The sequence below is a fragment of the Taudactylus pleione genome, unplaced genomic scaffold (assembly GCF_031769625.1).
Source record: "Taudactylus pleione unplaced genomic scaffold, aTauple2 ptg000842l, whole genome shotgun sequence".
NCBI classification, from domain to species: Eukaryota; Metazoa; Chordata; class Amphibia; order Anura; family Myobatrachidae; genus Taudactylus; species Taudactylus pleione.
The window spans coordinates 5,715,235-5,738,171 of record NW_028285244.1 but is presented as its reverse complement, the minus strand read 5'-3'; the positions used below and the strand labels follow the sequence as shown (position 1 = coordinate 5,738,171).

General features: G+C 47.6%; 1 protein-coding gene across 14 annotated transcripts in view; it reads left to right on the top strand.

The window, feature by feature from the left end:
• RNF17 (ring finger protein 17) overlaps nucleotides 1-22,937 on the top strand; it is a 502,688-nt gene that overhangs the window by 126,127 nt on the left and 353,624 nt on the right. For all 14 annotated transcript variants that reach the window (XM_088458561.1, XM_088458560.1, XM_088458571.1 and 11 more), the window contains 2 exons: nucleotides 7,901-7,975; nucleotides 13,116-13,435. In XM_088458561.1, coding sequence (XP_088314687.1) covers nucleotides 7,901-7,975; nucleotides 13,116-13,435 — 395 coding nt within the window. The remainder of the gene's footprint in view (nucleotides 1-7,900; nucleotides 7,976-13,115; nucleotides 13,436-22,937) is intronic.

The following is a 22,937-nucleotide window of genomic DNA, read 5'->3' as shown; positions in this document are numbered from 1 at the left end:
TCAATACGGGCTCTTGAGTCTTTCTTATTCTAGAGATATCCTATTTGGTCCAGAATTAGATAAACTTGTGACTACTTTGGCAGTTTCCAAGACTGTGTTCCTGCCGACTGCATATAATACAAAGCCTCGAACGTCATCCTTTTTGGTCCTTTCGCCCTCAAGGAAAAGCTCGGGGTCAGTCCTTTCCACTGCAGCAGGCATCAGCCAAGGCCTCCAAGCCTAGGGCCAAACGGGCCTGGGCTACTAGACGTCCACCTGCCAAGTCTGAGGACAAGCCTACAGCCTGACTTCTTCAATTCGCCCAGTGAGGGCGTTGGACCACATCGGATGCCTGGGTAAGAGAAGTGGTCTCCCACGAACATGCTCTCTCCTTCCTGAGGCGACCCCCCCCCCCCCCCCAACAGTTCTTTTGCACAAAACCTCCATCGGACCCAAACAAGGACCTTCAGACCTTACCGAATTTAGCAGTAGTAATTCCGGTCCCCTCCTCACAACGAGGCAAGGGCTATTATACCCTTTTCCTGGTTCAGAAGCCCAATGGGTCTAATTAGCCAATCCTCAACCTCAAGTTTTTAAACCAGTTTTATCAGGGTACCCAGGTTTCGTATGGAAACCCTCTTCTCGATTACCGTAGCTATGGATCCTGGGAATTTTATGGTGTCTCTGGACATTCAGGACTCTATATGCCTTCTCCTCAACAGTATATCCGGTTTGCTATCCACCAACAGCATTACTAATTTCAAGCTCTACTGTTTGGCCTCTCAACGGCCCCTCGGGTCTTTACCAAAATCATGGCAGTTATGGTGGCCTACCTTTGTCGTCAAAGGATCAGATTACTCCGTACGTAGACCTCTTGCTGTTGGCCAGCTCCCCCGAGATCTTTCAGCGCCATACGCAGGTAACCATTTCCTTCCTACAAACGCACGGTTGGCTGATCAACTGGAAAGTTTTCTCTGACACCTTTTCAGAGAATGGTACATTTAGGAGCCCTCTTGGACTCTCCAGTTCAGAGAATCTTCCTAACAGACAAGATCTCATTAATAAAACAGAGTGTGCAGACTGCTCTGCAGTCATCGAGTGTCAATTCACGCTGCAATGCAGACATTGGTATCTGTGTCCACCTTCACAATGGTGGAGTTCGCTCAGTTTCACTCCAGGCCCCTACAACACCTGATCCTCTCCAGCTGGAACTGGCTACACCATCTACTTCAATCCCAGACGATGGACCTCCCCCCGGAGGTTAGCCTGTCCCTAGCCTTGTGGCTACAGACATTCAATTTGAACAAGGGTCGCCCCCTTTGGATCCTGGGCTCTCCTCACCCCTGACGCAAGCCTCCGAGGGTGGGGCGCAGTGACCAGCCAGCACTCCCTTTCAGGAACGCTGGACCCCAGTCGAGGCAGGGTTACTGATCAATGTCTTGGAACTTCGAGCCATCTACAGAGCTCTCACTCTGTCTCAGGATATTCTTCAGGGCAGGCTAGTACAAGTACAGTCCTAACAACGCCACGGCAGTGGCCTACCCAATCACCAAGGAGGCACTCTAAGTCGGCAGCAATGGCAGGTGTCCCACATTCTCACATGGACTGAACGCCATGCAGCCTTCTTGGACGCATTGTCAGTGAAATGGACCTTTCATTTGGTACCTCGATCTTCAAAGTCTCTCCATAGACGTTCTTCAACTTCCTCTTCGAGTAGGCCTGTTGTCTTTGTCCATGTCTACATTCTGACCTATCCTGTCTGTCTTTAACGCTTGGCTCTTGAGACATCCCTCCTAATGGCTAGAGGATTTTCCAGCTTTGTTGTCCAGACCATGCTCAGAGCACGTAAACCGGCCTAAGCCAGGATTTATCAGAGAATGTGGCATACATATTTCCAATGGTGTGCTCCGAGAAACTATGATCTTCAAGTGTTTAAGGTGTCTATAATTCTAGCTTTTCTTCAGGCTGGATTTGGTATAGGCCTTCGCCTAGCATCTCTGAAAGTGCAGATCTCTGCATATAACAGATGTTCACACCTTCCTGCAAGGTGTTCTCCGTATACAGCATCCCTTTGTCTCTCCTGTGGCTCCATGGGATTTGGCAATGGTGCTCCAAGCACTTCAGGAACCTCCATTCGAACCCCTGGAATCAGTGGATGTCAAGTGGCTCACTGCGAAGACTTTCTTCTGGCTATCGCATCTGCCCGTAGGGTATCGAATTTAGGGGCACTTTCATGTCGCTCCCCCTTTTTAATCTTTAATTGGGACAGGGTTGTTCTTGGAACACGCCCGAGCTTCCTTCCCAAGGTTATTTCTCGTTTCCACTTAAATGAGTAAATTGTGGTTCCAGCCTTTCAATCACCAGACCTCTCAGCAGGTGAGGCCTCTTTAGATGTGGTCCGTGCTCTGAAGGCTTCCTGTGCCGGCTGTAGTATCTGCTCATTCTACTGGCTCTGTGGGTCCCTCGTGGGCAGCACGGCATGGCGCCTAAGCTGAACAGCTATGCAAGGCGGCCACCTGGTCTTCTGTCCACACCTGTCTTAGGTTTTATGCCTTTGTTACATTTGCCTCTCAGGATGCTTTCTTCGGGCGTAGGGTTCTCCTATCAGCTCAGTAGCGTTCCCGCCCTTGAATAACTGCTTTGGGACATCCCAATTGTCTCCCTGTGGACCCTGAAGAAGAAAAGGAAAGTTATGTAAAACTTACCTTTGTTAACTCTTTCTTCGAAGTCCATAGGGTCCACAGGGCACCTGCCCTGATTCACCATGCTTCTTCTCTTGGTACTTGTTTCCTTCTCTGTGTGAGATTGATTCTTCAGTGTACCAGTCCTCCTTCTCTCCTCTCCTGCCTTGGGCTTGTTAACAAAACTGAGTTGCCCTCAGGCTGTAGACTGGGTATAGGGAGAAGGACTAGAGCATCCTGTGATTGAAAGGCTTTGCTGCAGGTGTCCGGACATCCAGGTCCCACCTACACCACATTGTCTACCTTTGGACCCTTTCGACTTTGAAGAAAGAGTTAAGAAAGGTAAGTCTTACCATAACTCCTTTTTTGCACTTTCACAACACATCAGGGAAGGCAGAAAAAAATTACCAAGTCCAAGCAGGGTTCTTCCACTTCATTCTATGAATGTGCCAGATGTGGAACAAAATTAACCAAAGGTTGCACAGAGCCAGGAGCCCTATGCGCTGGCTGTGAAGTACAGTAGAGCCTGTGGATCTTCCAGGTTGAGTTGGTGATTCTGGAGTGGGTGATATCCATGGCTCACGCCATTGCCAATTTTAACTATTTGTTGAGTCAGTCTGAGGTTAGTGAAACCTCTCGAATCCTTCTGCTAAGCCATTTTGGGCCCTTAACATGGGTAAATGTCTTTCCAAGGTATCCGCTTCTATGGAGTGGATTCAAGTATCCTCTAGTTCTGCCTCCTCTAAATAGAGGTATTTACCTGAGGTCTCTTTTCCTAGTGAGCCTGACTTCTCCCAGGAGAAGAGAGAACTCAAAGACGCTGACTAGGAGAATGTGTCCGGCTGGGAGGATGATACACCTGCCAGTTTCTCTTCCTTCTCCTCCTCGCTCCCCTCCCCTCCTTGACCTTTTTATTCTAACCTCCAAAGTGTCAGTTTCCTTAGTCGCCGCTAGGAAAGCCCTCTGGCTTTAAGGCTTTTCCTTATTTTGTGGACATTCGCTTTGGTTTGGACAATACTTCTAAGACTACGCTTCTACCTTCTGCTGCGTCCCCTAGGTCATGGGTCCTTCCTCCATGGGCTCCAAGCCCTGCAGCAAACTACCCTGCCAGACGCCCCACCACCAAGTTTGTTGACAAGCATGACTTTGCGGTTCTCCACTTAGGGGACCAAAGCGTTGGAGGCCGGCTTCTTTTTTTATGGGTGTCGAAGTTGGATTAGTGGCTGAGACGGAATCAGCGTAAAAATTAGCGTGCGATACGCCATCTTGCGAATGGCAGCTAGACTCCACTTTAGAAACAAGAATCTGCAAGACGCCATTTTGTGACCAGCGCTATTTTAAGTTACAACTCACAAGCTAAGTTCAGATGGCAATGTTTTTGATCTTTTTAGAAGCCATGACAGGCCCATTCTGGGGACAACCTTGCATAGAGAAATACCAAAGCAACTAGAAAAACAGCCTCCTGAGAAAAGTAAATAGAATAGACCATACACCAGAATACTGTGAGTGTTTTACATACAAATTGTGAATCCCTGTATATAGACAAGTATAGTTGTGGCAATTGTAATATAACCCAGACATTGATCTACACAATTGAATTTGTCTGAATCCTAAACAGGTTTTGGTCTCACTCCCAGACAGAATGGCCCCAGCTTCACAGCTGGGGGTCTCCACCTTGTTTGAGAAGTGAAGCTCAATGCCCATAACACATTTGCATTGCAGTTTGAAACTGTTAGTAAGGAATGAGGTGTGTGTGAAATCCATCATAAATAGAATCTCATGCATAAACACCGCACATTACGCAAAGTTGCGCTGCTAACATGACGCACGTTAGCGAATGCACAATATCCTGCATGCGAATGCTGTTTATTAGCTGCATGCGTGCACATCTGCCCCAAATCAGATAAACCTAACTAGCGTCTTTTCTCATATCCCTAATACTTACATAATGCACACTTGCACAAAAGATTTCATAGCTATAAAGTAAAAGATCCAAGTTTTATTCATTTATTCCAAATGCTGTGAAATAAAGACTATTTGGTATCTAAGGTTTAATACATGATAAATAAACCGTGTTTGGTATTATAAAGATCTGCACTTTATCCACAGCTTTCTAGTATCATCGGTGTGAAGATCGGAATCTGCGTTTGCAAATTATGGATCGTAAAGACATAAAGAACCAAAATGTACTTTGTAAAACCAACAGTCTAGATTTGCATGAGGTGGGAAAACGAAGGCAACCAGCTGTTGGAGGCTGGACTGTGGCCATTTGAATCAACCTGTTAAGTGCCTTGTAACAAACGCACCGTGAAGGAGAGCCAATGGAATCGCAACAAGACCTCTTTTGTTCAGCTTATATCTGGGGGGGGGCATATAAATATGTGTGCTCTGACCCTGGGTTTCTAGTCTATTCTGCTGATTGACGGAGGTCTCTTGCTGATGCCGGAATCTGGCCCCAGAGCGCTTGCGTATGTATGACTGTATCTTGGGTCTGTATAATTTCTTTGCGCTAAATTGTACTTAGATCACAGCGTGTATTATCTGTACTTTGGTTGAATAATACTTTGTGCTTTGGAAACACATGTTCAAGGTCTAAGGTCTTTATTTTACTGTGTGACTGTGTACGCAAATAGCGTAAATCTTAGAGGTTATAGGCAGGTTTTAGAAGGTATAGGTAGGAAGGTATATAGCCAGTATCCTTATGGGCTTTCCACTGGATCCAGAAAAAACAAAATCCTGATGGAGTCCATTCTTTTTGTCCTGACTTATTCTCCAGATGTCCTCAGGGAATACCTTCGTCTGTCGATAGATCTTCCCCAGTCCTTGGATGGATCATCAATTGGAGAAAATCTTCTGTAACAGCAGATGCTCCACCTGGGCGCTTTGCTGGACTCCACAGTTAAGAATCTTCCTTCCCTCGGACGAGGTTCTGGACCTTCAGGAGAAGATGCACAGGTACTTGCGTCACTGCAGAGTGTCTATTCACTCCTGCATGTGGATCCTTGACTTCCATGTCTCTACCTTTGACATGGTGGTGTATGCCCAGTTACGCTCTTGGCCGCTTTTTATGGAAGTTCTGTCCTGATGGAGCAAATCCCATCAACAGATCAAGACGCAGGCAATCCTCTCGGGATGTCTGTCTCTCCCTCTTGTGGTGGCTCCGGGAGTCCCACTTGGACAAGGGCCTTCCTTTTTGGATTCATGATTGGGTTCTTCTCACCACCGACGCAATTTTGCCAAAAAGTGATTGGAATTGTTAATCAGATTGTCAAACATGTTGTATTTCACAGATCGATTGGGGCTGTAGATTGCTTGTGTATTGACATAGGCCCTCATTCAGAGCCACTCGCTAGCGGCAGTACGCTCGTTCCGAGCGATGTTCGCACATCTGCGCATGCGTACGGTTTTTAGTACGCATGCGCGAACCAGTCAGTGCGGCCGAAAATCGTTGGTACGCAATATAGCGAGGGCCTGCTATTTTGAGTGACAGAATGAGGCGTATGTGGGTGGTAACAGGGGAAGGTGCTTGAAAACGGGGAGTGGAGATCCGAACGCAGGCGTGCTTAAAGGTCAAAACGGGCGTTTTAAGGGAGTGCATAATTAATACAGCAGCGTCATTGACCACGTCACTTGGTTTTTTTTAACTCAGAACTGCTCGCAAAATAGCGGTTGAAAACACCAACCACAAGAATAGCGAGCAGTTCATACGCTGTACGATGTACTCGATTAATCTAATAAATAGCGGACATGACGTATGGTGCGTGCGGCCAGGGGGCGTTTTTATCAAAAAAACGAGCGTATGTTTTGCTCGCTCGTTCAGACTTAGAGGTGGGAACAGACTGCAATTTGCGAACGGATCATTTGAATAGCCACCCCTTGTTTTTGAACGAACGACCACAAATAGCGAACGGCTCTGAATCAGGCCCATAATCAGCAGATTTGCAGACCGTTACTAGTAAAATGATGGGCCTTTCAAGATTGGCAGATCTGTGTTTGCTGAAAATGATCTGCAAATCAAAGAAAAAGATCTGTGAAGGCCCCCATACATCAGCAATTGATGACAGCAATTCTGCAATTTGCAATCAATTTTGTGTATAAAAATCTTTCCCAATAGATTGCAAATTGCAGAATTGCTGCAATCAATTATGTATGGAGACCTTATTGTATGGGCGCAGATTGCTAGATTGGTAAATCATAAAAGTGGGAATAAATCTTCAAATTGTTCAATTGTGGTTTTCAGATTGCTGATGTGTGGGGGCGTTAAGCCTGCAGAGTAATTACCTTGTATACTGGTAATGAGGCAACAGACAGACTAGTTTTAATGCTGGCTAAACACTGGCCTATATATCGTTTGTACAGCAGACTCCCCATTCGTCAGTGTGTACACACAATATATCTATGAACAGTGTTGTTCAGTTATATCGCAGCTGCTGTGCTGCACTGCAGATGTAATATATTGCTCGGTATGTACACACAATTGAAAGACATATCTGGCACAGAATAGATTGGAATATGATGTACAGTAACAACTGGGCTGACATATTCAAATGGAGACTGCTGGGCCTACATATCTGATGGATGATTGGTACGTGTGTATGCATAAGATCGTTACTGCATATATCTTGTCTGCCTATTGTGTACCCCATATTAGTGTTGATTTAGAGGTTCTTTAAACTTGGTTGTGAGACTGACTGACTAAATCTTGGTACTAACGCTATAGTATCTATGGGCCTAATTCAGAGATATACGCAAACCCGATGGGGGGGGGGGTGCTGGACTCGGACCCCTATTTTCTGGGAGTGCCGAGGCCATGGTCTGCGTATTCCGACACAGACTTCCTGGTCACGGCTACATAGCTGCATCCGAGGACCAATCTGAGATGAGTATGCTTATGGTTACTGAGATGGCCGATGGTCTCGCAGATGATCCGATGCTGCGTTTTGGGATGATACCGTAGAACAATCCGACTCTATATGACAAATAGAGACATACCAAATAACACTTCCCTTGTAGGTAAAATTCTGCAGAGGTAATTGTTCCCTTTTTTAGTGTGTCTGGTTATATGCAAAAAGACAAATGCGCAGTAACTGATTGGTCTTTAAGCAATGGAATCGTACCGGAACCACACTTCGTAAATAAATGCCAATATCTTGTTTGTGGTTTTTTTTTTTTTTTTTTTTTCTTTTTGAAGCTTATTTGTGATGTGTTTTTTCTTTTTTAACCTATCTTGTATTCCACAGATTCAGCTTTGATAGCGATTTCATTTTTAACATTTTCGAAAAGCTGGGAAATATTTGCAGTGATCGTACTCTGGAGTAAGTATTTTATGATCTCATCCTCCCCATATTGGAATATTTTTACACATTTTATTAGTAATATTATTTTTTTTTTTTTTGTGTCTGTAAAACAAAGCACAATTTGCATAACAAGTGCCTTTAAAATTAACCCTTCAGGGTCCATAGGCTCCACAGGGAGACCTTAGGGTGTAGGTGGTGGATCGGGAATCCGGGCACCACGCAGTTAAAGCTTTTCAGCTCCCAGGATGCACTGGTTCACTCTCTATACCCCACCACGTGCCAAAGGCACCTTGGTTTAGGCAGCCCTAAAGCTTTTTTATTTTATGATTTTTTATTTTTTTTTTATTTTATTTTTTTCTTCTTGGAGCATGCAGCAGCAGACACTCCATAGGATGTCTGCGCTGCTGCTCAGTCACCCCTCTGGCGCCGCAACGCCTGTTCAGGCTGGGGACTTCAGCAGGCATCCCGGGGTCCCTGCTAACCGACCCTGCCAGCCGGACGCCAGGGGACAGGTAAGAGCGGGTCAACGTTTGTGGTGGTCCACGCTGCAGCAGTCTTACCTCCCGGATTTAGGGGACAGACCGGAGGTGCTGAGTGTGGACGTAGGCTCTAACCACCGTGATCCACTAGATCACCACGGTACACATGGTGCGGGAACCAGCGCCCCAGTGGGTAAAAAAACGGCAAAGGGAGGTCAGCTTACCCGTTAAAGCGGCCCCTCAGCTTCGGGAGCCATTTCAGAGGTCTCACTTCCCTAAGCTGCTCTCTTCTGACCACGCCCCCTTTGATGTCTCCGGCAGCCATTTTCTCTAAGGCTCAGCCACTGCTCTCTCAGGGATAACCAGGGTCCGGTCCCCCTACATACCTCTCCCTGGAGTCTGCATATATAGCGTTATAGCCTACCAGACACTGAGTCTGTGTAGTTGATTGTAGTGCCAGTTTGCAGTTATGTTATTTCTGCATTGTATGTGACTGATGCTAGCGCTGTCTGTATGTTTTCTATTCTACTGTCAGCATATATTTATCTTTTTTTTTTTTTCTGACTTTGCCTGAACATACAGGTGTATTCAGGGATTTTCCTGTACCTCACATATATAGAACTAAGTATTTGTGCGGTTTGACTTCATGTTACCCTTATCCTACGGCTCATTGTGCAAAATGGGAAACACCCCCTGCGGTGGATTCACATGTTACGCGTTTAAAGCGCTACGTTGCCTATACCTACAGTTGCTTCCTTGAAGGATCCTACAGATAGGAAAGTGGAAGCTTGCCTGAAATCGATATACTCTTTCAGGGGATGTTGCCCATCCAACTATGGCTATTGCATGGATGGCTAAAGCTATAGAGAGCTGGGCTGACTCACTTGAAGACTCTTTTCCCTCAGATGCTTCTAGGGATCAATAATAATTTTATTTATATAGCGCTTTTCTCCCGCAGGACTCATTCGCCTTACAGACATCAGAAAACATGGTACAATGTCAAGGATTAGGTATTGCAGAAAATAGAAAACCACATGGAGATAATTAAAAACAACCAAACCCTAGAGAGCACAATAAGCATATTGCAGGGTTGGTGCAGACATTTTGAGAAATAACTTCCATGGGTTATATATTCCACCAACAAAAGGTACCAGATGTGGCAGCCATCTTGGGCGCACTACGTAGGATTACCCTGCGTGGAATAGGTTATGCCAAGAAGAGATGACACAAAATAGGTGGTTGCAGCGTCCTAACGCTAGGAGTTGGGTCCCACCATAATCGTCAGGTCTTTGTATGTTTCATCCCATCCACGAGTGTACTAGGTGAGGCAGCCATGTTGGGCGCACTACGAAGGTTACAATGTGGGAGATGAGCTGTACAAAGACCCAAGGCATATATGGGGAAACCTGACGTGTGGCAGTATTATATACCCAGTATGAGTAGATCAATGTGAAGTACATCCTGCCTATGGATAATGCACTTCATTGGAGGTATAACACGCTGGCATATCATAACAGTGGGGCGGAATTACATGGCACAAAACGGAATACCAACCACAGCAATCAGTGATGCAGTTTGGGCATGATGTATACGGGTGACTGAAACATTTGTAATATAATACACCCTGAATGACTAGATCCACGTGTTTGTTCATCCTGCCCAAGAATTAGCCATCCATGGCAGCCATCTGGGGCACACTTTGTAGATTACATCTGGCATAGTGTGCAAGTAGCAGAAGTATAACATCCAGGAGGAGAGAAAATTAAAATAATGAATGAGAGGCTAAATACAATGGCATAAAAGGATATCTTAAAAGAATAGTGACATCAGTGAAAAAAAAAAAAAAAAAAGATGTTACAGTTTACACCAATATTTTTATAAACTTTAACAGGTAACATGACTGCACCTAGCTTTTCCCTCATTCGAGTGTGATATCTTGTCGCATCCAGAAGTTTGAGTGCGATTGGGATGCAGCATGAGACTGCCCCCAAACCCAGTCTAAGGGGGGGAGGTTGAATTGAAGGTGGAGTGGTAGCATTCCTGAGCTGCAGTGTTTGAACTACTTTCTAAACCAAAATGGAACACTTTCTCAAAGTCCAAATCCAGTTCAAACTCCGGTTCTTGCTCCATGCTTCAGATGACATACGTCAGATGACATGCGATGCAGGTTAAGGTAGTAGGCCAAGCCTTTGCAGGCTTTCAAATGATTCCCCTTTGTAGGAGCTGCTTGGACAGCTGGTACAGGGAGAGGGAGTGTTTGAGCAGTTTGTTCAACAAGTTAATGTTGGGAAGTTGCAGTCCCACAATTGTAAAACAAACGTTCAATACAGACTATTCTTGCAATGAAAAGCATCAGTTATGGAAGATGGCATTCATTTACCTGAAAAGAAATGAGAGCTTTTAAAACTCAACTTTGGTTCTAACTCCATGCTTCAGATGACATGCTTAATTAAGATGCAGGTTAAGGTAGCAGGCCAAGTCTTTGTAGGCTTTCAAAAAAAAAAAAAAGAAAGCAGATGTTTTTTGTTGCTCACATTGGAGATGCAGCTTCCTATATTGGAGAAAGCGACATTGGATGCCAGTCTCCTAACCTCCAGAGTCTCAGCCGCGGCGGTGTCTGTCCGCTGTACCCTGTGGCTACGCTCATGAAAGGCAGGTGCGGATTCCAAGAAAGGCCTAGAAGGGTTACCCTACAATGGGGAGATCTTGTTTGGCCCAGGCCTTGATAAGTTTGTAACCACGTTCCATCAGTTCCACATTCAAAATCTGTGTCAAACCGATTCAGGATTCCAAATCCTCATAATCGGTCTCAAATCAATTCAGGAACCTCAACCCTTCATACCGATTCAGAACTGCAATACATCTTCATTGGTCTCCAACCGAGTTAGAACTCCAGTTCATCACTATCTATCAAACCGATCCAGCTCTTCAGTTAAGATTTACTGGTCAATCCGGCCCTACTCAACAATTCAGCATTATCGGTCCCAACTCGATTCTGCTCATCTATACAGTGTCATCTCCAGTACTCATTCCTACTCGCTGTTATTAAAGACATTGCATTCCTGTCCTTGCCTTCGAGCCCATCATCTTCTACATCTCCTCTAACTCCTCACCTCATACATGAGGAAGCCTTGGCTCAATCCTCCCGACTCCATCCACGCTTCCAAGTCTCTCTATTGAAATGCACTGGCACGCCCGCGTTCGTTCGACCCCCCCCGTTACCACCCACAAGCGGCACTCTGCGATGAGTCTCGTCACTACTGCGATTGCAGTTCCAATCGCAGCGACTGGTTTGCGCACTGAGATGCATGCGCAGTGCAAAACAATCGGACGATTGCATGCGTATTAGCAACTGCGATCCTTGCTGAATCAGGCCCACAGTATGGTGTTGGTATGTCCCGTAGTTGATATAGTTAGCAGTTCCCAAGTGGTGTTTCTGGGATCCTTTTTAGCAGGGAAAGGCAGCTCCCTTTTGTAGTTAGTGTCCCATTGTGATGCGGCGCTGGTACAAATGGTGGAGGTGCGAAGAGTATATGATGTCCGTAAAGCTGATGTTTAGCAATAGCTTAGTGCACTGCCAGTCTCCTGACTCGTTCCGCTGTGTGGAAGCCACAGTTTTTTCTTAAGTTTTTCACTGCTAAAAAGCATCCCACGAACACCACTTGCAGACTGGTAACTATATCCATTACTGGACATACCGACACCATACTGTATACTGTCATCTGATAGGTATTTTGGCTAAGGAGGATTGACTTGAGGATTGTGTTATATACCACCCCATGAAGCTGGAATCATTACCTTTTATATAGGAACATATAGCGTTTATGCACCAAGAAATTTCCATTATTCTGCCAGGGGTAGCCAACTCTGGTCCTCGAGAGCTACCAATAGTGCATGTTTTCCAGGTCTCCTCACAGAAACACAAGTGTAATAACGAACTCCACCTGTGGATCTTTTCAAATGTTTTTTTCTGAGTAATGAATACACCTGTGCACCAGCTAGGTGGTCTGGAAAACGTGAACAGTTAGTAGCTCCCGAGGACCGAGGTTGGCTACCCCTGATCTATGCGTATTTTTTATGCATTACAATTATGAAATGTTTTTTGATACCATGTTAGTTGTTTTAACCTGGTTAAATGTATGAATATGCGTCTACATTCCATCTATTATCATTTCTGTTTAATATTTAGTGTGATCAGGACTCTCCCCTACATGTAGCTGGACACTATAGACCAGTGTTGGCTAACCCTGACACTCCAGCTGTTAGGGAACTACATAACCCAGCATGCACTGCTACAGTTTTGCTATTAGGGCATGCTAAAACTGTGGCAGGGCATGCTGGGATATATAGTTCCACAACAGCTGGAGTGTCAAGATTAGCCAACACTGCTATAGACCCTTCCGAGCGCCTTTTTAATTATCTGTTTTCTACTTGCTCATTTTCTGCTTGCAGCTGTGAGCAGAAATGAGCTAACGTATTTGCTGTTATGCACTCTGTATCCTATTCATTGCATGTGTCTTTATGGTCAATAATGTCATAGATTCCTTTTAGTTGTTTGGAGGTTAAAATATAGACCCAGCAAAGCTTTACATTTGGTGTATATGTATGTTATGCCTGTATCCATGACTTTTTTTAATAAAATGCTGGAGTGTCACATTATTTGTTTTTTTTCCCCATAGGCACCAATTAACCTCTGATGTGAGCACTCTATCAATAAACAAAGAATCTTCCAGTTTGGATATGAAGTCAGTACATGGTAGTGCCATGGTTCATGTTACAGAGTATAGAGCCAAAGTCTTGGAGGAACAAATTCAAAGTGATTTAGGACACAAACTAAAAGATGAAAATGAAATGGAAACAAACAATCAGCCGTGTTTTGCATCTAACATTGTTGGTCTTCAAAGGTCAAATTTATTGACATTAAAAAAAGATGCTTTGCCGCAGCCCATGTGTAGTCCTGATGTCATCATTGAAGAAATTATCGAGGATGACCAAGTTGGTACGTTTTTATTATTTTTAGTTTTTTATTACGTTTTTTTTTTTTTTTTTTTAGAAGAAAAGTGTTTTACCTCTTTCCCTGCAGTCACCCACTGTAACATTTTATAACTAGCGAAACCGTTACGAAGTCCCCGCAGCAGCTGTGGCAGTGTTGCTCTTAGAATGCATTATAACATTTCTAGGCACAATCCTTTCACTGTCTAGTGACTCTTACCATATAATGTGATGTGCACAAGACTTGAGCCCCTGTAAGCTAGAGTTAAACAGAACAATTTACAGTTGAGACAAATCTAAAAAGTTATCATTTTTATAACTTCAGTTTAATTTAAAATGTGATGACTGTAGAATATCAGTTGAAACACTTTGATTTGTCTCATTTGCTCACCACAAACTATTAATGTATTTGCAACAATTAATCAATCTGTAGGCTTCTCCTTCTGGGAGATGAGAACTTTCAAGATGTAGGTTCTCTTATATTAATTGCACTGTAAGGTGGTTTACCCTTGTCGAATACCTTACTACTTTCTTTGTTCTGTTGTACAGTATTCTCTTATTAGACTGATGAAGACTCATTGTATGGCTAATCATATTAGAGCGATTCTGGGGTAACTGTGGTGCTGGTGTTGTGCATGGGTCATCTGTTTTGCTGGATTGGTTCTAATTTTTGAGAGACACGGACAAGAAAGAAGAACAGCACAATAGACAACTCAACTGACTGCTGGTTGGGTGACTAATCACTTACATTCATAGGGGGAATATTCTAGAATGATCTCTAAGTAAACACACAGAATATTTCATGTATCACCTTCTAGAATGTTCCAATAGATTCCCATCTGCACATATTATGGCTAAGTTCCCTATGACTATAGGGTCTGCTTAGAAAAAAAAACATACATTTCTACTTCTGGGTCCATAGGGGGTCCACAGGGTTGACCTTGGGGTATAGCTGGATCTGGATCCACTGGCACCACGCAGTTAAAGCTTTTGCTGCTACCAGGATGCACTTGGGTCCACCCTCCTCTATACCCCGCCCCCAAGCCACAATGCTCTGTTTTAGTTGGTGCCCGTCCGGAGTCGGGTCACCCTGGCACATAAGCTTATTTTTATTTTTTAAAAAGAGGTTTGTTTATTTTTACTCTTCAGAGCGGCAGCATCAGACTGTCCATCTGGACGTCCACGCTGCCGATCCACCAGCCCCACGACGCCAGTACTGATCTGGGGATCGCAGCGGGACCCCGGAGTCAGTACTAGCAGGGCTCCCCGGGAGCTCCCACAGACTGCTGCCGGATGCTACGGGGCCAGGTAAGCTGCAATGCACTGCACGCGGGGGAAAAATGCAGTCTCACCGCCGGTCTCTGGGGACAGAGCGGCGGCGCTAATAGCGGCGGCGGGCTCCCCCTCTTCAGGAATACCCCGTGTGTTCGCTGGACCACCAGGGAATAAGTGCTGGAAGGGAACCTGCGTCCCTGCGGTTAATTACTAGCCAGGGGAGGAAGCTTCTCCTCAGCTCAGCGCGCCTTCTCTTATGCGTGCTGGCGTCGCTGAGCTGCTCTTCCTAAGGCCACTCCTCCTCAGAGCTCTCTGGCGGCCATCTTCTCAGTGGCAGACTCAGATCTCACAGGCAGTGCTTGGACCGGTCCCCCTGCGTACCTCCCCCCTGCAAAAGGACGGGTTCGCAGCGCTTATAGCCCTCCCAGACACTGAATCTGGGAGGTTGATTGTAGCGGAAGGTGCAGTGAGTATAACTTCTTGCATGGTATGTGTCTTTTGCTAGTGCTGCTATAACTATCCCTTTCCTTCTCCTACGGCCCGCAGGTGTGTGGGGTAGGGGTGTTTTTCTGTGTAGTTCACTTATATAAATCTTAAGTATTTGTGAGGTCAGTCACATACAGTGGTGTGCTACTCAGTACCATTTTGTGGGCTGTTTGTGTTGCATACTTGGGAGTGCGCAGGTGTTATACGCCTCACCTCTTCTCGGTGATATAGTAAATTTGCAATAAATATGTGTCATGTCTGATGAGGAGATTGAGCTCTCCGTGGCTCCTGTGTCGTTTTCCTGCCGACGCTATTCTGCAGGGGTTGCTAAAGAGGATTTATCACAGGATGGTCTGTGCGGGCGGTGAAAGCTGGCACCTGGCCCCTCTAGACCCCCCTACGGCGCAGTATCCTCCTTGCGCAATGTTTTCGCAAGTGCTGGCGTCAATCGCGGACCGTTTAGCGGTCCCTACTAGGGCGTTGTCCCAGCCTACCATTCCCCGGGTGTTCCACATTTAGTGCTGTCTCCTCCCGGGTCTCAGACTGTGGGTCCTTATTCGGGGTTGCCTGTGTACGTACAGTCTCCCTCCGTGACGCAACAGTCCATAGTGCCCTTTCAGGGGTATCCTCAGGCGGTTCCCCCACCCTGGGTGGATGTACTCTCCAGCTCTGTTCAGAGTCTGGTGGCTTCGTCTTCGGCTTTTCAGTTGATGTTACATAGTGATATGCCCCCAAAGGCGTCCAAGCGCCCCGTTACGGCTTCACTGGCTGCACAGTTAACTGACACGGATGTGTCTTCAGATGACGGAGAAGTACATGAGGACACTGACTCGGATGCCATGGCCCAAGAGGTGGAGACTAAGTCCTCCATTAATGTGCTGGCTTTGGTTAGGGCAGTGCAGGCCATCCTTCACATACAGGAGGATGCGCCGGGTCCTAGGTCGAAGTATCCTAATTTTAAAAAGGCAAAGGTAACTTTGAATGTTTTTCCCCTGTCTGACAGATGGCGGGGGCCTGGCAGTCGCATAGTGATTCCAACCACAGAAGTGGTTGGCATCCAACTATCCTTTTCCTGAGGCTCATTGCAGGAAATAAGAAACTCCACCGGCGGTGGATTCCCATGTCACCCGCTTAATTAAAAGCGCTACGTTGCCATTGCCGACGATCTCTTCTCTGAAGGATCCCACGGACAGGAAAGTGGAGACTTTCTTAAAGTGTATTTATTCTCTCAGGGACAGTGGCCCGTCCGTCCATGGCCATCTTTTGGGTGGCTACAGCCGTTGAGAGCTGGGCTAAAGCTTTAGAGGATACCTTTCCAGACGATGCTTCGGATATCCAGAGGGTGTTAATAGGACAGATGAGAGATGCGGCTTCCTATATTGAGGAAGCATCGTTAGATGCCAGCCTGCTGACATCTAGGGTTTCGGCTGCAGCTGTGTCTGCGCATCGGCCCTTGTGGCTGCGGTCCTGGAGAGCTGACGCAGACTCTAAAAAGGGCCTGGAGGCCTTACCTTTTAATGGGGAGTTGCTATTTGGTCCAGACTTGGACAAAATAGTGGATACTCTTTCTATCTCTAAATCAGCCTTCCTCCCTTCGGCTTCAGCACCTGCTAAGGTGCGGAGCTCCGTTTTTCGGTCCTTTTGGGTTCAGGCCAAGGCCAAAGGTCAGTCCTTCCCGAGGCAGTCGGCGACCAAGACCGCCTCTAAGCTCAAGAAGCAGGCCTGGAGTGCCAGGCGCCCTTCTTCCAAGCAGGAAGATAAACCTTCTTCCTGATGGGACGGGCCTCCCTCTAGGGGACCCCAGAGTGGGAGGCCGACTTCTTCAATTTGCCCAGTGCTGGCACAATACTACCACGGATGCCTGGGTTCGAGAAGTGGTCTCCCAGGGGTACGCCCTGTCTTTTCGGCACAGACCGCCCCACTAGTTTTTCTGCACGAGTCCTTCTCAGGACAAAACCAAGGCTTTGCAGATTCAGGAAGCTATAGAGTCCTTGCTGAAAGCAGGGTCATTGTTCCCGTTCCTCAATCACGAGGGACGGGGTACTACTCTACTCTACTCTATTTCTGGTGCAGAAACCCAATGGTTCTCATCGCCCTATCCTCAATTTGAAGTCTTTGAACAAATTCCTCAGAGTTCCCAAATTCAGGATGGAAACGTTACGTTCCATCATTCTGGCGATGGAACCTGGGGATTACATGGTCTCCCTAGATATCCAGGACGCCTACCTCCATATTCAGATAGCACCTTCGCACCAGCAGTATCTGAGGTTTGCTGTCCTGCAGCAACACTATCGGGCGCTACCTTTTGACCTCTCCACGGCACCAAGGGTATTCACCAAAGTGATGGCGATCATGGCTGCACATCTTCGGAGCCAGACAACCTTCTTTTGCTGACTAGCTCTCCGGAGGTACTGCTTCAACATCTCCACCTGACGATCGCTTGTCTGCAAGCGCACAGTTGGTTGATAAATTGGAGAAAGACCTCCCTGATTCCATCAGAGGATGGTTCATTTGGGAGCCCTGCTAGATTCTCGTCAGCAAAGGATCTTCCTGACTCCGGAAAAGGTCTCCCTACAGCTGCGGATACACAGTTGCCTGAGCAGTTGCCGCCTGTCAGTCCATTCGGCAATGAGAGTTCTGGGGTCCATGGTGTTGACATTCGACATGGTGGAATTTGCCCAGTTCCATTTCCGGCCCATGCTGGGGCTGATTTTATCAGAATGGAACGGGTAACCTCACCGGATCCGCTCTCAGATGCTGGTGTTGTCCCCGGAGGATCGGCAGTCTTTGGCTTGGTGGCTTCAGACAGCCCATCTGGTCGAGGAGCGCCCCTTTGGGATCCCGGACTGGGTCCTGCTCACAACGGATGCCAGTCTCCGGGGTTGGGGGGCAGTGACAGGCTCGAAGTCACTTCTGGGACGTTGGACTGCGGAAGAAGCACTTCTCCCCTTCAACATCCTGGAACTGCGGGCGGTATACAGGGCCCTGCAGTCGTCCGGCACCGCTCTTCACGGAAGGGCGGTTCAAGTTCAGTCCGACAATGCCACCATTGTGGCGTACATCAACCACCAGGGAGGAATTCGCAGTCGGGCTGTGATGTCGGAGGTGTCTTGCATCTTTGCTTGGGCGGAGTGCCACATTCCAGCAATCTCGGCGGTCTTCATCCCAGGAGTCCTCAATTGGGAGGCAGACTTCCTCAGCCGTCACGACTTGCATCCCGGGGAATGGTCGCTTCACCCAGGGGTGTTTCAGCTTCTCGTGGACAGATGGGGGCTGCTGGAGCTGGACTTGATGGCCTCCCGTCACAATCACAAGTTGCCCGTTTACGGGTCAAGGACAAGATACGCAGGCGCATGTCTGGTAGACGCTTGTCGGTGAAATGGACGTTTCACCTGGCATATCTGTTTCCTCCGATATTCCTGCTACCTCGGGTCCTGCGGAAATTCAAGCAGGACGGCGGCACGCTCGTGCTGGTGGCTCCAGCGTGGCCCAGATGTCCTTGGTACTCCGATCTGAGGTGCCTCTCCATCGACGTTCCGTACCTTCTTCCTCAGCGTCAGGACCTATTGTCTCAAGGGCCCTGCCTTTAGCCAGATCTGGGTTGGCTGTCTTTGACGGCGTGGCTCTTGAGACAGCCGTATTAAGGTATCGGGGCTTCTTGGGTTCGGTTATTGGTACCATGCTCAGGGCACGCAAGCCTGCTTCCGCACGGATTTACCACAGGGTGTGGCGCACTTACTTTCAGTGGTGTAAGTCCAGAAACTATGATCCTCAGGTGTTCCGAGTTTCTAGGATCTTGGAATTTCTTCAATCAGGTTTGGACCTAGGCTTACGCCTTGCCTCCCTGAAGGTGCATGTGTTCGCGCTGACCGTGTGGTTCCAACGAAGGATCGCTACGCTGCCAGATGTTCACACTTTTTTTCCAAGGTGTTCTCCGAATCCAGCCTCCCTTCGTGCCTCCAGTGGCTCCTTGGGATTTGGCGGTGGTTCTTCGGGTCCTGCAGGGCCCTCCTTTTGAGCCTCTTGAGTCGGTGGAACGCAAGTGGTTAACGTTTAAGACTGTTTGTTTTTCTCCTGGCAAATGCTTCTGCCAGGAGGGTGTCAGAATTGGGGCTGCTTTCCTGATGTCCCCCTTTTCTGATTTTTCATCAGGACAGAGCGGTGCTTCGCACTCGTCCTGAGTTTTTGCCGAAAGTGGTTTTGAAGTTCCACATCAATCAGGAACTTGTTGTGCCAGCTTTTCAGTCCCCTGATCTCTCAGCTGGAGAGGCTTCCTTGGATGTAGTCCGTGCTCTTAGAATTTATGTGGACCGGACTGCTTCCGTTAGGAAGTCTGATTCTTTGTTTGTCCTCTTTGGTTATCACAGGAGGGGTTGGCCTGCCAACAAACAAACGTTAGCCCGTTGGCTTTTTTCTGTTATTTGTGAGGTTTATGCACAGGAACGTTTACCTGTTCCAGCCTCTGTTAAGGCTCATTCCACTCGTTCTGTGGGTCCTTCTTGGGCTGCTAGACGTGGCGCCTCTGCTGTTCAGCTATGTAAGGCGGCCACCTGGTCTTCTATTCAGCTGTTTTTGAGGTTCTATGCGTTTGACACCTTTGCCTCTCAGGATGCATTCTTCGGGCGCCGGGTTCTACTTTCTGCACAGGAGCGTCCCCGCCCGTATTTGAACTGCTTTGGGACATCCCCAAGGTCAACCCTGTGGACCCCCTATGGACCCTGAAGTAGAAAACAAGAGATATGGTAAGAACTTACCTTTATCTCTGTTTCTACGAAGTCCATAGGGTCCACAGAGCGCCCGCCCTGACGCACCTGGCTTCAAATGGGCTGTGTGACTGGTCACCGGTTTTCCGTCTCCCATTTCTGTGAGTATGGTTTCTTGTGTGTTCCAGTCTTCCTTCTCTCTGTTTAGTCTCCTCCGGCCTTGGCTGCTTACCAACTGAGGTGCCTGTGGCTCGGGGGTGGAGTATAGAGGAGGACGGACCCAAGTGCATCCTGGGAGCAGTGAAAGCTTTAACTGCGTGGTGCCCGTGGATCCAGATCCAGCTATACCCCAAGGTCAACCCTGTGGACCCTATGAACTTCGTAGAAACAGAGATAATAAAGGTAAGTTCTTACCATATCTCTTGTTTTTTTTTTACTGCAAGAGTTGTCAGCATGCTTCCACTTCGACAACCCGCCGGCGCCGAGACGCTGGCACTGCGCTAGGGATCGCGGCGGTTGTCTGGGGCTTTTGGCTAGCAAAAGCCCCCAGACACCCAGGACTGTGGCCGGACGTCACGGGGGACATTCAGGTTAAGCAGCGGGCATCCGAGGCGGGTGCCCGCTGATAACACAGTTCATTTACTTCCCAGGCCTGGGGGGGTCCTTGGGAAGAGGCTGCGTGTGGCACCAGGCACGGTGCCTGCGCTGTCACTAGACCACCAGGGATAGGGGGCCACGGCGTGTGGAAAATGTGGCATCCCAGAGGTTAATAGCACGCCAGGGGAGCGGGCCTTCCCTTTATGGCACAGCCGGCCCCTCCCCCGCTGCACTGTGCGCCTCTCCACAGCATTTTGGCGGTTGCAGGCAGCTCTCCTCCCTCAGGCAAGCCCCCTGTGAGTCCTCTGGTGGCCATTTTAATGTGCATAAAACGCTTGTCTCACATGTAGCTGCTGAGCCTGGGTCCCCCTCCATACCCCTCCTCCAAGTAGGTCGGTGTATGTAGCACTATTCCTGCTAGACACAAGGTCTAGTTAGTTGTATTGTATGTGTCTGTTGCTAGCGCTGTCTGACTGTAAAACTTCTTTTTTTTTTTTTTTCTCTTTCAGACATTTTAGCTATCCCCTGTACTTTCTCTTTCACTAGCCCTTGCGGTGACAGTGCTGCTGAGGGATCAAATTACTTCACATGTCAGTGGTGAAGGCGGAGCCTGAGCTGACCTGACGAGTTTGACACATATATTTATTATGTCTGACAGTAAGCCTGCTCAGGCTGATATCCCCCTTACACAGTCCTGCAACAGGTGCTTTGCTGGACAAAAGGAGGGAGAGATTATTGTGGGAGGTTTCAACCACAAACGGTTGGAAGCCACTTATCCATTCGAGGAGAAGTATTTCTTTGAATGGGAAACGCCTCCTCAGGTGGATTCTCATATTACACGCCTTTTCAAAAGTGCGACACCTCCTATGCCGTCCATGTCATCATTAAAGGATGTTACGGACAGAAAAGTGGACGTGTGCCTAAAGTCCATGTATTCCCTCTCGGGAGGGGGGGGGGGTGTTTGCTAGGCCAGCTATAGCTATATGCTGGGTGGCCAGGGCCAAGGAACGTTGGGCAAATAGCTTGCAAGCGTCCTTGCCTGTAGAGGCAACCAGTGACCAAATTGAACTGGTCGGTTACCTCAGAGACTCGGCTACATATGTGAATGAGGCTGCTTTGGATGTTAGTCACCTAACATCTCACATTTCATCGGCTGCAGTGTCAGCTAGACGCTCTTTGGTTGCGATCTTGGAGAGCGGATGCTGATTCCAAGAAAGGGTTAGAAGGTTTACCCTTTAATGGACAGGTCTTATTTGGGCCAGATTTGGACAAAATCGTGGACTCTTTGGCTGCTGCCAAGTCTGCCTGTTTACCTATGGCCCCAATGCCATCAGGATCTGGAACTCCGTCCTTTTGGACTTTCCTTCCTATGGGTAAGGCCAAGGTTCAGTCCTTTCCCAGACCGTCAGGAGCTAAGAAGGTCACAAAGCCCAAGAAGCAGGCTTGCAGTACCCGGCGTTCAGCTGCCAAGCCCGACTCTAAACCCTCAGCCTGACTGGGCGGGCCTCTCCTTGGGGGACCCCAAGGTGGGAGGCCGACTTCTTCAGTTCGTCCAGTGTTGGTAGCATACCACAACAGACACTTGGTTAAGGGAAGTGGTCTCTCAAGGGTACGACCCTTTCCTTCCAATACAGACCTCATCAATTCTTCCCTACGGTACTTCAGATGGATCAGGAAAAGGCATTGGAACTGCAGAAATTTATATGATCTATGCTCCTACAGGGAGTTATAGTTCCAGTACTTACTCCCCAGAGGGGAATGGGCTATTTTTCCACTCTTTTTTTTTTTTTTTTTTGTTCCAAAACCGAATGGTGCATACAGGCCTATCCTAAACCTCAAGTCCCTAAACAAGTTTCTCTGAGTGCCTCGGTTCAAAATGGAAACCCTGTGGTCAATTATACTGGCTATGGAACCTGGGGATTTTATGGTGTCTCTGGACATTCAGGATGCCTACCTGCATGTCCCGATAGCTTCGGCTCACCAGAGTTACCTCAGGTTCACAGTGTTGCAACAACACTTCTAGTTTCAGGCCCTGCCATTTGGACTGTCCACGGCAACCAGGGTGTTAACCAAACTTATGGCAGTGATGGCGGCCCAACTGCGGCTGCAGGGGGTCCGTCTGTTGCCCTACCTGGACGATCTACTATTGCTAGCCAGGTCTCCGGAATTACTACTTCAGCATATACAGCTGACAATAACAGTGCTACAAAGCCACGGTTGGTTGATCAACTGGAAGAAGTCCTCGCTGACGCTCTCACAGAGGATGCTACATCTTGGGGCATTATTGGATTCTCAACAACAGAGTATTTTCTTGACCAGGGACAAGATAACCATGCTGCAGCAGCGGGTACGCAGCTGCCTGCACAGTTGCCGGGTGTCTATTCACTCGGCAATGCAGTTATTGGGCTCCATGGTGTGGACCTTCGACCTGGTGGAGTATGGCCAGTT